This window comes from Antrostomus carolinensis, unplaced genomic scaffold, assembly GCF_000700745.2.
Source record: "Antrostomus carolinensis isolate BGI_N321 unplaced genomic scaffold, ASM70074v2 scaffold12281, whole genome shotgun sequence".
In the NCBI taxonomy this organism is placed as follows: Eukaryota; Metazoa; Chordata; class Aves; order Caprimulgiformes; family Caprimulgidae; genus Antrostomus; species Antrostomus carolinensis.
In genome coordinates this window covers 6-14194 of record NW_010294858.1, presented here as the reverse complement: position 1 = coordinate 14194, position 14189 = coordinate 6, and the positions used below count along the sequence as shown (strand labels likewise).

The 14189-nt window shown below is 42.3% G+C and overlaps 1 protein-coding gene across 1 annotated transcript; it reads right to left on the bottom strand.

Moving 5' to 3' along the window:
• Nucleotides 1-13528, bottom strand: MIA3 (MIA SH3 domain ER export factor 3; the record flags this gene model as incomplete). The annotated part of the gene is made up of 23 exons (XM_029087422.1): nucleotides 1-789; nucleotides 1352-1508; nucleotides 2167-2238; nucleotides 2384-2460; nucleotides 2585-2653; nucleotides 2906-3037; nucleotides 3156-3253; nucleotides 3515-3582; nucleotides 3674-3709; nucleotides 3832-3892; nucleotides 3992-4093; nucleotides 5730-5868; nucleotides 6002-6092; nucleotides 6174-6229; nucleotides 7107-7230; nucleotides 7344-7466; nucleotides 8275-8379; nucleotides 8585-8656; nucleotides 9528-9638; nucleotides 9726-9803; nucleotides 9957-10045; nucleotides 12144-12165; nucleotides 13397-13528. Coding segments are annotated over 23 exons (2340 nt in total), but the record flags the coding sequence as incomplete, so codon positions are not given.
• Between the last annotated feature and the right edge of the window lie 661 nt (nucleotides 13529-14189).

Below are 14189 nucleotides of genomic sequence, written 5' to 3'. Positions count from 1 at the left end.
AAAACCACAAACCACCTCACATCCTCGTGTAAACCCCTGGCCTACCTGGAGTAACTGCAGCTTAATGATATGACAGAGAAGGCAGGTCCGAGAGCATTTTACTTAAAAATTATTTCCACAGGAAATGATTTGATTTACATTTTTGACGAAATTAGTTCATTCACCAACTGGTTACAGAGGCTACATTTAATTAAAACTAGCCACACAGGTACTTCCTTTCTATTGCACGTTTAGAGTAGGTTCAAGTCCATCACAAAAAGGTTCTTGCAGCCCAAGAGGATGGATGAGTTTAATGTGATCGTAAATGCACATAAGATGTCTTAGCAACTGGATAAAAATTAATCCTGCAAAAGCTGAGATAACTGAAATGAGACCAGTGGCTTCACACAGAGCCATTTCCTGAAATCCTGACGGCAGGAACTGCGCTAGTCCATTCTGCTGAGCTGCTGACCAGAGGCTGCAGTTAGGGTTTGTGCACCGGAGGCTGCGTGTAGTCCCTTGGGCCGGGTGGTGGCGGAGGGCCTGCAGGGTAGTCTCTGGGGCCTGATGGAGGCAAGTCTCTGTTGGGAGAAGGTGTATAGTCTCTGGAGCCAGGCGGGGGGAGCCGTGGGCCTGGAGGATAATCTCGTGGGCCAGGAGGACCTAGGGGTCGAAAAGGAGGGTGCCCACGTCCATAGCCTCTTGGATCTGGAGGAGGTGGCAGTGGGCCAGGAGGCAGATCTCGCATTCCTAAAGGTGGGCCAGGTAAGAAATCTCTAGGTGCTGGAGGTGGCAAGGGAGGACCACGAACTAGAAGGAAAGGGAAACACAGAGTTAAATGAAATCTTGCTTAACCTAAACGGTGAAGCTCCTGACTCATTTCTTGGAGCAGCTCTGGGGTGGGTCACTGTCACATGCAGACTTCACAGGCCCTGAGTTATATTCTAGTGACTTTTATCTGCTGGTTTCCATTTTAGATTATACAAGGAAAAATATCTCCTTCGTACTGTTGCATTAGGGAGGCTTGAAAAAGCCCACCTGTCCAAGCTCACTGAGCAAGACAGCTAGACAGCATGGGGAAGCCATGGATGGCAGATCCCAGTTCTGCAGGAGGCTTCCGAGAAGCACAGTGGGAACAGCTTAAGTTTCAGTACACAGCAACGCAACTGTACCTAGGGGCACAGGAAGAGGTCGAGGCCCAAAGTGCCCACGGAGAGGAGCTGGCGGTGGTCGCCCACCTGTCCAAGCTCACTGAGCAAGACAGCTAGACAGCATGGGGAAGCCATGGATGGCAGATCCCAGTTCTGCAGGAGGCTTCCGAGAAGCACAGTGGGAACAGCTTAAGTTTCAGTACACAGCAACGCAACTGTACCTAGGGGCACAGGAAGAGGTCGAGGCCCAAAGTGCCCACGGAGAGGAGCTGGCGGCGGTCCGTAGCGAAGAGGTGGTGGAGGTGGAGGTCCCATCACTGGGGAGGTCATGACAGGCGTCCCAGGGAAAGAAGGTGGGCCTTTGGCACTAGCGTTAGCCTGTGCAACATCAGGTTATACTTCAGTGTGTTACTTACTGCATCAGAGAGCTACTGACACTGCTGAACACCACACCCACTCGCCACAGGGATCAGAGGTGGAAGAGAGGAGAGGAGAGGGAAGGAAAAAAGAAGAGAGGAAAAAACCACAGCCCAAAACACATGAACCAAGTGGAAAATAGGGAAAGTTTCTGCACCAGCCTGGTCCCTTCACCCAGACTGCTGCTTGCACTACCTAGGAGTGAGCGCTAGTGTCCCTTCTGAGATGACAAATTTTGTTTAGTTAAAACTGTGCTAAAGAAAAGTTCAGTCCCTTTTGAAGTGTCCTTGGTGGACACCCCTTTGGTAAAGGGTCTGGCACCTTGAATTGCATATGGAATTGTGCTTAAATACCACAGGTAAGTCAGCTGCTTAGCATTACTGTTGTAGTCACTCCAAAGTGTTTGCCTGCAGTCATTAGCAAGAAAGATCTCATTTCCTCAGTTCCATAAAAACCAGACAGCAACTGTGCATCGTTAGAGAAACCTTTTGAGACAGAGGTATAAGCCCTTGGTTAGTTCCGCAGAGCACTTGTTATGTAGCGGGTCAGAACACCAAGCCTGTTACTCCTCTCCATCAAAGCAGCAGAGTGACACCATATTCAGCCTCTCAATACTCACTGTAGCTGGTTCAACAGATGAAGGTGAATCAGTAGTTACGCAGGGGGCTTCAGGCTCTTTGGGAGAGGGTTGCTTTGGGTTTTTTTTTTTGACAACAGATAAGGATAGTGACAGGATATAGACAAGACAGAACATGATACAATTAAAGAAGCAGCAGGAAGTACAGTGAATCATGTATCAGAAACACTTCCCAAAGGCTGGGGTTTTTTCAGCTTACCACTCCATCCATTGCTGTGGAAGGGGAGGAGGTTCTTGGCCCACCACTGATCAGGGATGCTACAGCAGGCCCCAGATCTGCAAAGAGCACCAGGAATGCATGTTACCATGCTGGGGGTAAGGAACGTGGCTTTTAAATTACATTTCTGCAGTGAAAGAACAACTGAGGACGTTGTAGTTGGTTGTGGGCCACATAACGTACCAGGAACGGACATCCTTCCAGGTAACTCTGGTGGCCTTCGTGGGGCAGGGGGGCCATCTACCACTGTACCTTAAGGGAAACAAGAACCCCACAGATCCTAATCAACACGTGCCTGAGCTGTTGCTATTAAAACAAACAAACAAACAAACAAAACCAAACAACAAAAAAACCCCAATACCACAAACCACCACCACTCATCTGTGTATTCATAAAGCAGGTATCGACACGTAACACTATCCCTAGAACCAAGGTCAGACCGTGGTGTTCTTGGATTTGTAGCCTAAGAGCTGGTTACCACCGAAGGGAAGCTTCGCTGCTTACCAAATTCACCTCGAGACCCTTCCCTTCGAGGAGCAGAAAGGGGCCGAGCAGGAGCTTCTATCATCTGTGTGGGGGACGGATTTCCTCCGCTCACAGGTGATGGCCCAAAAGAACCATCTCTGCTTAAGGGCCCTATGCCAAACAAGAAAAAACACTAGATTTACTTTTCTACAATTTATCGCAGCCTTATTTTTTTAGGATATACTGACTCATCAAAGACCAAAGTTTTGGGAGAAACAGCAGCATTTACCTCGTCGTGGTGGGACTTGGCGATCAGGTCTGCCTGGAGTTGGCTTCACAATTAATGGTCTTTGAAGCATGACGATTTTTTGGTTTACTTCTATTAATCTAATTTTTAAAAAATAAAAGTTTTTTTATTACTAAAATAATACATGTGAGTTATTTTTTATAATGTAACGAGGCAAACTGCATTGTAAAATGTTACAGCTTTCATCAGGAAACCTTAAATATCAAAACAGTTTAACAGTAGTTTAAAATTAGTAACTCAAACACAGGCACTAGTGCACGTTCTGAGCGAGCAGGCTAACTGAGCTCCTTCCCTCCCGAGCAGCTGCTCAGGGCAGCAACAACCATCTGGACTGTACTTACTTTTGTCTCAGGTTGGCTGCTTCTCTTTTTTCTTCAGCCAGAGCTCTCTCTGCAGAGCGGGCAATGAGCTGTTAGGGAAAATTATGCCAAATGCATTAACTGCACCAACCTGAAGTTAAGTACAAACTGTCTGCGTCAGAAAAGAAAGAACACTCTTACCCAGTTGTCGTGGGCCTTTTTCTCATGAGCAGCAATCTGAGAAGAAAAGGGGTTTTGTTTATTTTGTCCAACTACTAGTATTTCAGGTAACTCACGACGGAGCACTGGAATGATGCAGTAAAAGGTGACACAATGAGCAGAAGAAACAAGAAATGTACCTGGTTTTTGTAAGATCGCTCTGTTTTTAGCAATTCTTCTTCCATATCTTGGATCCTTTGCCTGTACAGAAGGAAAAAGAGGGGGAGGAGGGAGCTTTAAATGAATTTTCTTCAATAGCTGAAATAAAGGAAAACAACAGCCTGCAGAAACTGTAGTTACTTGTAAACTTTCACTTCCTCGATGGCCAGCACGGCTTTTTCATCTGCAGCAGACAATTTCTGCTCCTTCTCCTGACGCTCGTACTCCTCCTGGGTTAGTTTTCTGCATAGGGGGAAAATAAATAAATAAATAAAAGCACCATATATTCCACCATCCTACATGTACTGCAACTCAAGATCAGGGTACTCCCCTGCTGACAGCAACAGTGGTATCAGCATCTGTAATAACCTGCAAGCACAGAGAGAATAAAGAGATTTTTTTTTTTTTAAGAGGCAGAAATACTGTCTTTTGAAATCAACAGACAAACCCTTTGTGTATAAGACATGAAAATTAAGGATGCAGAGTTGACTGGTGAGTTCTGTCAGCATCTAAAGATTTGTCAGAATCTAACAATTGCAGCCAGTTCATCTCTTCAGATCCTGTGATTTACTTGCCAGTTCTACAGATGGTAATCCAGATTTGCAAAGGCACAAACAGGGAAATATGCAGAACTGACGTCTCGCCAAGGGAGATGAAGAAATGAATGTGTAGTGAAAGAGGGGGAACTTTGCTTTTTTCCAGGTATTCTCCATACCAACTTATTACATGACTGATTTCCACAGTCCTTTTATAACCTCATGGTTCACTATATTTTTTAATTTTGGACAATTTTCCGGAAGTATTTAAGAGAACCATAATGTGTTCCTAACTTACAAGAGCTATCCCACAAAACGGGAACCATTACACTAGTAGGAAGCTGACTATTGCTAATAGCCAGTTTGCCATAATCCATTTCCTTGGCTACATGTGGAAACAGTTTTCCAGAAAAAAACTGCAGGAAGTCCTTCATTCGAAACAAGGAGTAGTAACAGGCAGTGTAACTTCCTAAAAGGTTTGTAAGGAATAGAAATCCTTCAGAGAGGTCAAGGGGAAGTTTTCCGTGAAAGGTCGGCTATTCTTCACCTCTTATGTGTTTACTACACCTGGATCCTGAAGTCAGGAGGTCAGTCAGTTTCACTACTGAGGTGCTGGACAGCCTCAATTCCTCAGCTTGTTCCAACCCTGTGCTTCCCACAACCTACACACTTGAACCTTAGAACTTCCAGTTGCTTCTCCACCACAATTTCAGCTTTCCTACAGAATTCAGCTGAAAATGTCCCAGAATCCTATCTCAAATTTTCCCCACAGAACTGAGATGGTATTACAGACATTTCAGTAAATAAATAAATGAATAAATAGATGAGGAATGAACACAGATACACAACAGTTCTTCACTGCTAGCAATTCATTAATCTCAGCTGCCAACACGAACTCAGCCTTCATTTAGCCCTTTGAGAATGCAAAAGCTCACAAGGCTAAAATACTAAGTTTCTACACGATGAGAATTACTCACTGAACTGAGGTCAGAGTAACTAGAACAAATCTCAGTGGCCACTACATTCTCCTTGATGTTTCTGGACAATGTGACAGAGCAACCACAGAATCTGCAGACCAAGCCACCCATCTCCCCTCTCCAAAAGTTGTTTGTTTTTAACAGTAGAAGGCAATATTGTGCATGCAAAGTGACAGTCTTTTCAGAATCTCTGGGATGGTGGAAAAACGTAAAAAAGGGGTACCAGCTTCAACCATGCTGAAACAGTATTCATCACCTTCCATCCCAAACACAGCTTCAAGTTATTTGATCCTTCCGAGCAAAGAGCGTTTGGATAGTGCCTACAATATCATACACCATGTTGTGGAAGAGCAATGAAAAGCTTACTTCTGGAGTGCCATCTCCTTCTGCTGGTAAAGTTCACCAAGAATCTCCACTTTCTGCTGTAGTGTTTTGCATTCATTTTCCAGCTGAGCCTTGGCTGACTCGAGGGAATAGGAGTCGTGTTCTAATTTTTTTATTTGCTCTGGTGGAAAAGCAAAGGCAGGTGAGGAAGTTGAAGGAAGTAGCAGTAAGAACTGTTATGCCGCTTAAACACTCTGTTTCTTTTTAAACTACAAAGAGCATTTCATCCTAAGCAATTCTTTTGCTAAGCCTACCTTCTAGCTCATGCCTTGCTGTTACTTCATCACTCAGTTTGGACTGCAGAAGATTTCTGTCTTCTTCAACTATGGATAACATAGTTTTTACCTGAAAAGAGGAGCAGAAAGTTTATGACCTTAGGCATAGCAGTAATGCGGCTGCATTTATTAGATATGTTGTGCAGCATACCCTGGAGACATCCATCATCTGCTTAATCTGAGTCTTCATCTTCTCACTCTCATTATCTAGAAGAGAAAAATATATTTGTTTTCTCTGTTTCTTAATCCCAATTCCCTGGACTTTCCAGCTCTTAAAAATAACACTCCCTACACTTTAATCTGGGATAGGTCTCCTTATGTGATTAAAGACAAAAAAAAGGGAGGTGGGGAGCAAAGCACAACAGCAATTCAACAACCAGCACAACAGAACTATTAGATTTATTCCAAAATGCATTCAGAATATTCCTTCTTGTCACTTCTCCTAGGCACCACACTAACATTATTGAGAATGCAGCACCTGTTACTGGATGCAGTATCTGAAAACCAAAGAGTGGGCATTTCCAGCCCACATATACCATATAGTTAGGGGGGAGAAAAAAAACCCAAAAAACCAAAACAAAACTACCACACTTCAAAACCAGGGACGTAGCAAATACACGTGCAATATCACGAATGACAAAATGCCTGAGTAGCTTTGAAAGCGTCTATTTTGGTCTTTCACATTTAAAAGATGTGATTACCTAAATTAGGTATCTAGCCAGAGGTAAGCACAATACTTATTAAAAATTCCTACTAAAAATAATTGTAGCATAACAGCAAAGCTGAGATTCTCAGCTTCTGGAATGTTCATAATCACTGACCTTTACATGCAGTCTTTAAAACTGTTATTGCACTTAGAATATACCTAAAAGATCATCTAAAAGCAACTATTGTCCTTTATAATGGTTTCTCCCTTCAGGCAGGGAATACTAAAGTATGTTTGAGGATTAAAGCTGGCAGTCCCTTAACCCACAGGCAGCTACATGCATGGATTCCCCTTGTTCCCCATATGACATGGCATGAACATACCACTGCAAATGCTTTAGCCACTGGGCCTGCCAGCCAGCAGGTAGGACCACTGTACCTGGCAACTCTCCATTGGCGAGATCGTCTCCTGTGCTCCATTCGCACCCTTCACCATCCTTCTTGGCTTCAGATGTCGAATCCATGTCGAGCTGCTTCAGCTGCATAATGCAGTTAGTTAAAACCTAAGAATGAAATCAAAGTTTCACTGAAGGGGAATCACTCTGCATTCTGTAAAGTATTTCCAAGTATTTTATGATGTGTAATACTTAACGCAAGCTTGTTTTAAAGAACCTACTTCAATTTCATTTTCCTTGTAGGCAAGCGCTTCTTCTATGTCCTTCTGGGATTTCTGATACAGCTTGATCTGCTCACTGAGCTCAGTGTGCCTCTCGCTCCAACCTTCAGCTTCTTTCAACAGCTGTGTGAAGAACCAAGGCAAGATGATTACTTGTTTTATTTTTAGTACAGGATATATGTAATTAAAGTCTATTTTACTGCCAGCTCTGGCGATAACCGATCACCACAGGTCACGGGTAAAGGGTAAACTCCACAGTTACCACACTCATCACTAGTCCACGGGCAGAAATGGATGCTGCTGCGAATCTTTCTGCAGTTTATATTACTGGCTGATTTTACAAATTTGGCATTTTCTCAGCTAATGTCCCAGGGCAAGAACCCAATTGGCTCACACACTTCAAAATATGAGGAATTAATTGCAGTCCAGAGGTAACCAAAACACATTCCTTAAAAGCCATTACTTCATATACTTTCAGAGAAAGAAAACAGAGAGATATTTATAATTATTTGTAAAAGAACTGTCACGACATTTCAGGGCTAGAGGTCGTCCCCATTTAGCTTAGCTTCAGAATTGCTTTTTGGCAGTTCTTTACCATGACTTCCTTCAGTCCTGATGCCAAGTAGCAATATGCCAAGTATCAGTGCAGTGACTATCACATCAACACAGACTTTCTGTGAAGTTGCTGACAAAAATTGAGTCACTGGAACTGGCAAAACCTTCATACTGAAGATGTGTGGCTCACCAGCACAAGAAGCCTGTGCAGGCAGGCATCAAGGGTTTAAATTTTATCCTGATAATATGAAATGTGGAATTCTGACATGTTTAGGAAACAGAGAGATGCTGAAGTTACACTCCAGAGAACCAGGAATAAAGCCCTGATATTTTGTTCAAAAGAGAAACAAAGTTGTCTAGTCTGGGCGTAACTTACTTGCTCCTTGCTCTTTTTCAGCCTAGCATTCTCTTCCTGCACGTGATGAAGCTCAGATTTCACCTTTTCTTCACTTAGTTTAGCTTCATTAAGGGCTATCTGCACCTACATATGAAATAAAAAGGATCAAAAAGACAAAGTCAAACTGTAATGGAGCAAGACATATTACCTGGTAAAATGGAAAAGAAAAAGGTATATAAGCATGAACAACCTGGACTCTGCCAAGCTAGCATCTTCTATTACATCCTAGATATGAGTTTTCCAGGTACAAGAACTTGTGACTGTTGAGAGGGTGTAGATAATGCTTTACCTCTGAAAGCTCTTCAGAATGCACGCTGATAGCCTCTTGAAGTTTCTCCAAGGACTTCTGGGTTTCAGAGATCTATATAAGAAATATGAGCAAGGACTTTGTAAGAGCCTGGTACATGTCTCAGCCTTAGTAATTATTTTACCTGTATAATTTGGAAGCATAAAAGGCAAATCAAAAGACCAACAAATTTCCATTTAAAGCAGCCATCAGAGTAGCAGCAACACGGCACTGTCTTATCAGCAAGGTAAGGAGTAGAAACATACAGCACATTAGAATCAACTTTCCCCTGTGACTCTGCCTGTTCAGGGCTGAGAAAGTTCCCTGTAGACCTGCACAGTCTAGAATGAAAGTAACACATGCTGCTGTCATTAGCAACAACCTTTGACCAAAACAAGAGCAAAGAACTTACTGGAGCTTACCATTGCTACAGAAAATCAGGCTTTAAAAAGAAGGGGAAAAAAAGAAAAAGAAAAAAGAGAACAAATACATCTGCACAACAAGAATGAGGGGCAGCTTAGAGTTCTTCACGCTTCTATGCAACTAGATGCTTCCTCTAAGCACAAGAAAACATCTCTTGCCAACCTGAAACCTTCAGCTCATATTGTTAAGGAACTTCCTGGCTCTGGCTAGGAAGTATTAGACCAGCCCACACCTTGAATACATCCATTTGTGAGTGAAAGAACATAATCACACTAGTCCAAGATCTCACAAAAACAAACCAAAAACCAACAAACCACCAACCCAAAACCAACAACAACAAAAACCCCAATCAACAAATCTCCCCTTTGAGCCTGGGATAAACCTGAAATTTCAAGTCAGTCCTCTTTTTGAGAAGGTTCATCTTGTTTGCTCTACCTCTATCTGTTTACCTCTCAGGTTGTGACCAGCTTTTAGAGCATATTACGTTAAGGACAATATCAGATATGAGTGTGATTGCTCTTACCTTATTCTGTTTCTTCTCATTCTTTTTTCTCTCCGTTTCAACCATTCTGTACAGATTTTTTACTTTGTCATCTAGCTGACGATTTTCTTCTTCCAGTCCTTTGACAGTGTCCTAAAAAAAAGTGCAAAAGACCAACTAAAGCACGTTAAAAACTTGATGTTTTTGCTTTCAGTACAGAGTTAGTTAACTGTTTCTTACCTTAAGCCCTGCAGTTTCATCGGAGAGAATGTCTTTTTGCTCTTGGGCCACTTTCACAGATTCCTTTGCTTCCTTTATCTAAGCACAGAAATAACCAAACAGAACTGAGGAAATTGTCAACATAATATTCAGTAGAATAGAAAATAAAAATGTATTAGCTGTTGCATTGACTGTGTCATTAAACCAACAACAGAAAATTAGGAAGCAAAGGACAAGAACCTAGAACAATACCTTTTTATCATATTCAGATATCTTTTCTAAGATTTCTGTTTTTTCTTGTAGAAGGTTTTTAATCTTTTCAGCAAGTTGCTTTTCAGTCACTAGGAAAAGAAAGAAAATTTATAGTAACTGTACTTCACATCCTGGGGGGCGTGACACAGGTAAAATCAGAGCTATCATTACTACCACTTTAGGGAACATTTCCAAGCAAGGACTAAAGCATAAATCAGGGTAGTGCCAATTTCCTGGCAGTCAGCCCTTTCTGCAGGAGTCCAAGCACCTCCAGCTTTCATTTAAGGTTAGGATCGAAAACAAGACAGTAAAGCATTGAACACTGACACAAAGCACACAGCTCCTGCACCCACTGCACAGAAGCTGGTCCCAGGACACACAGCAAGGCAGAGTAAGGAGCCAGCGACACACAGATGTGGTAGGTTCAAGGGAAGAACTGGTGGCGGGGATCTCAGCAGCCTCAGAGCGCCACCGTGACACTCGGGGAAAGGCAACACCTTCCCTAACAACCACCTCTTTCTGCTATATTGAAACTCAATGTTTGGTCAGCAAAGATAACAGGATGAAAGCTCTGAAAGACCTACTGGGAACAGAAGAGAGACTGTCAGCTGGCAGACAGCATCAGGAAGCCTCAAGGAACTGCACCACTTTCTAACAGACCTTTCTAAAAGGGCTGTGACCGAGCAACAGTTCTTTAGGCATGCATTTGTTTGGCAACCTGAACAAGTCACCAACCAACCCTTAGGATTCAAGGAAAAACATTAACGTAAATTATTTTATTGCAAATTAATTTAAAGAACATCCAATTGTCATTCTTTTTCAAGTCCTAAACCACCCCTGCACTTGAACAGCCCAAGCCTCATGTGCCTCACAACAAGTCCTGCAGCACAAACAGGAAGCACTGGTTGTTCCAACTGCATCCCACAGGCTGCAGTGGCACCTGCTCCTCCTCCTTCCCCTCCCACCTGAGGGCTCTGGGGCCAGGAGAGGCAACAAGCGCCTGCTGAGGTACAAAATAGTTCTCAGCAGTTTAAGGGGGCAGGAATCCCTGCATTAGCTTGGTCTCCCTATTTTACTCCTGTCATGAGGACTGAATAACAGATTTTATCTTTGGAACTCCAAACGTAACCTATCTTTTAAAGCATTTTTGTCACTGTTAATATCCCTCTATTTTGGATAAAGGTTTTAATAACAACACAACCTTTACCATGCTTGAAGAATATCTATTTGTTCTTTGCTTTAGTAGTTCCTATACTGTATCATACAGAAGATTTTTATTTTGTTTTTTGCAGGGTGGGGGAGGGGATTAGCACCTCTGTTCCTCATTTTTAAGGGCAGGCTACTAGGTAATTTCTACACCACTAATACCAATGTTTTTCCACCTTGTGATAGTTTAATTGTTTTGCAGTATGGAAATCACATTACAGATCTAAGATCAAGTTTTTTTCAGCTCATCAATTCTGTGTTAATTGCATAGGAGGAAACTGCAGTATAACTACAATGAAACTAGAGAGAAATGGCTGATAAATAGTCTGGTTTGTGAGGAGGAAAAAGACAGAGTTCATATGAAGACAATTCTTTCATACTTTCATTTTGCATTCAATTACTAATTTCAGCAATCACCCTACTCTGAATTCTATTTCTTCACTTTAATTTTATATACTGGAAGCTAGAGAAACGCTTTTGTAAGAAGTGATGTGCTAGCCACCGGAATATCTGCATATTTAGGTCTACATTTAGAAGGTCTCTTTGCAATTGCACAGCAGTCAGTTTCAGGCTCCTCTCAATCCAAAAAGGCAAGAGGAACTAGCTACTGCTTTTTGTGAGAAGCAACAAGCAAAAGCAGATCCACTGCTAGTCAAGAGAACCAAAACAAACTCTGCCCCACTATCATCCTACCAGGAAACCAATGGATCACACTTATGTCGAACAAGGTGGAGCTTTTCCTTGCCCTTACACTTGCAGTTGCAAGCTGCATCTGCATTGTTTCTCCCAATCCACGCATTATCAAAAGCAAAATTGAAATCCTCAGGTTCAAGTAATTATCATCTACTGGCCTGACTTACACCATAACCTTAGACTTGGCATTCTCCTTGAAAGAGAGAGAACACTTGGTCCTCTCAAACAACCTCCAAAACTTTTACATGCCTGAACATCAAGTACACTGAAAAGCACAGAGAAGCTTACCTTGATATATTCTACTCTTTACCTAGAGAATAGAGAAGGAGAAATTAAAAAAATTAGCCATAAGAAGTGCTAAGTGAGAAAAGTTATTAATTTTCCCAACAGAAAAAAGTCAGCACTTGCACACAAATTAAAGAAGCATATGGAAAACACATCTATCGCTGCCAACAAGAGTGTTGAATAACACTACAAACAAGCTTAAGCTGTTTTCTAATAAAAGCTTCCAGGTTAATGCTCTGTCCCAGAGCCTCAGTAAACGTCTGTTTAGTCGGGCGCTAAAAGGACAGCGGTAACTGCCCACCTCCAATTCGCAACAACGAACATCAAGCCATTCTGCATCAAACAACTCATGAACTTGTAAACACAAAACACACATGCAACCCGGTTCTGATCCTTTTAAAGCAATGTACGTTTACATGACAGTTGCTCATTTCAAAATTAACACAATTAAAAAAGATTTTCAGAAGCTTTCTTCTTATGCTGTTATAGTAACAGTATTTTGCATTTGAAACTGACCTAGCATATTCAATATCAAAACTAAACAAGGAGAAAACTACCGACATTATTATAGGTAATATTTAATTTATTTTTATCAGGCAAAGATAAAGCATTTGACAGGCTTCCAGAGCACGTCCACACTGAACTGGACAGCTGTAAAATAAACTGTCCTATCTGATTTTCATCTATCGATTCTCGAGGAGATGCACTGGTATAATTGGGAGCTGGTATTTTTCTTGCATAGAAAATTATCCTTGTAGAAAAAAGGAGGACAAATGCAGAGTGAGGAGAAGAGCAGGGAAGGGGCTCTCCAGTGAGAATTAAGATCAGGTGTTTAGGTTTCTAAATGTGGCACCTACAAGCAGCTGGACAATACGGAGTGGGGAGGATTAACTGCTTGTTTTTGGCAATAGTCAGCAACAGGCTCAAGCACATGGAAGGCTTCTCATTTCAAAGATATGCTGACCCTTCCCTCAGCCTTCTTGATTTACATCATACTCCCCTATTTTGCTTTCAAAACTGCCCTTTGCTAAAGAAATCTTCAATTATAGCTTAAAGGAAATGCTTCTTAGCTTGAAGAAAATTATAACTTACTTTAGCTATTAAGCCCAGCATTTAGTTCACATTAATGCTCTAAATGGAAAAAGTAAAAACATACTGCTTCGACCCTGGTAATGCTGAAGCAGTTTAACTATATAAAAGGTCACACAATAAGTGAAATATCAGCATGGCTGCAAGCATGAAGTATGTATACTCACTGAAAGGCAGGTTCTCCAGAAAATTATAGCAAGTGTGGCAATTCCCACTAAGGCAGTGATAATAATAGGCTCCCATGGAATTCCATGGAAATCAGGCCCAGGACGAATTTCCTCAGGCAGGTGAGCAACCAGCTGAAAACCGACAACATTGACACCTATGAATATGCTTTCATTAAATACTTAGGCAAAATAAATTGCCTGCCAAATGCTTTTATTCCTCTCATAAAACCGAGAACCATCTAGAGCTTTCTCACAGTTTTTTTCTGTAAACCGAAAATGAAAAATGAAGAAAACCACAAAGCAGTTCAATGCTTGAATTTCAGCTCAGAAGTCTGAGTATCAGGAAGACACCTGACAGTAACAATCTGCTGGCAAAGAACAGCTACACCAAAATAAGCTGCTACGCACATTTTGCATTGCACAGCACTAGTAGTTACTTGGTCAGTTTCCAAATAAAGCTATAGGGATTGAGAAATATAGAAAAAACACCATGTTTACAGCTGGGTGTTTGTAACCATCTAGTAAAAACAGCTCGGATCCTTTCCCAGCTGTCGCCCTGGTCACAGGGTAACATGTCATGTGTCTCGTCACACGTCCTTCCGAGGGCCAGAGAGCACCAGCCGCCTGACAGAGGTGCGAACACCTGGTACAGTTCACAGGGCTGACACCGACATGGCGCTCGGAAAATAACCTCTAAGAGCCACGCAGAGCCCGCCGCCGCCTTCCCCCGGGCCGCAGCCCGCAGCAGCGTCAGGTTCAAACGAGGGCGGACATTTCCCCCTGCAAAGCCCAA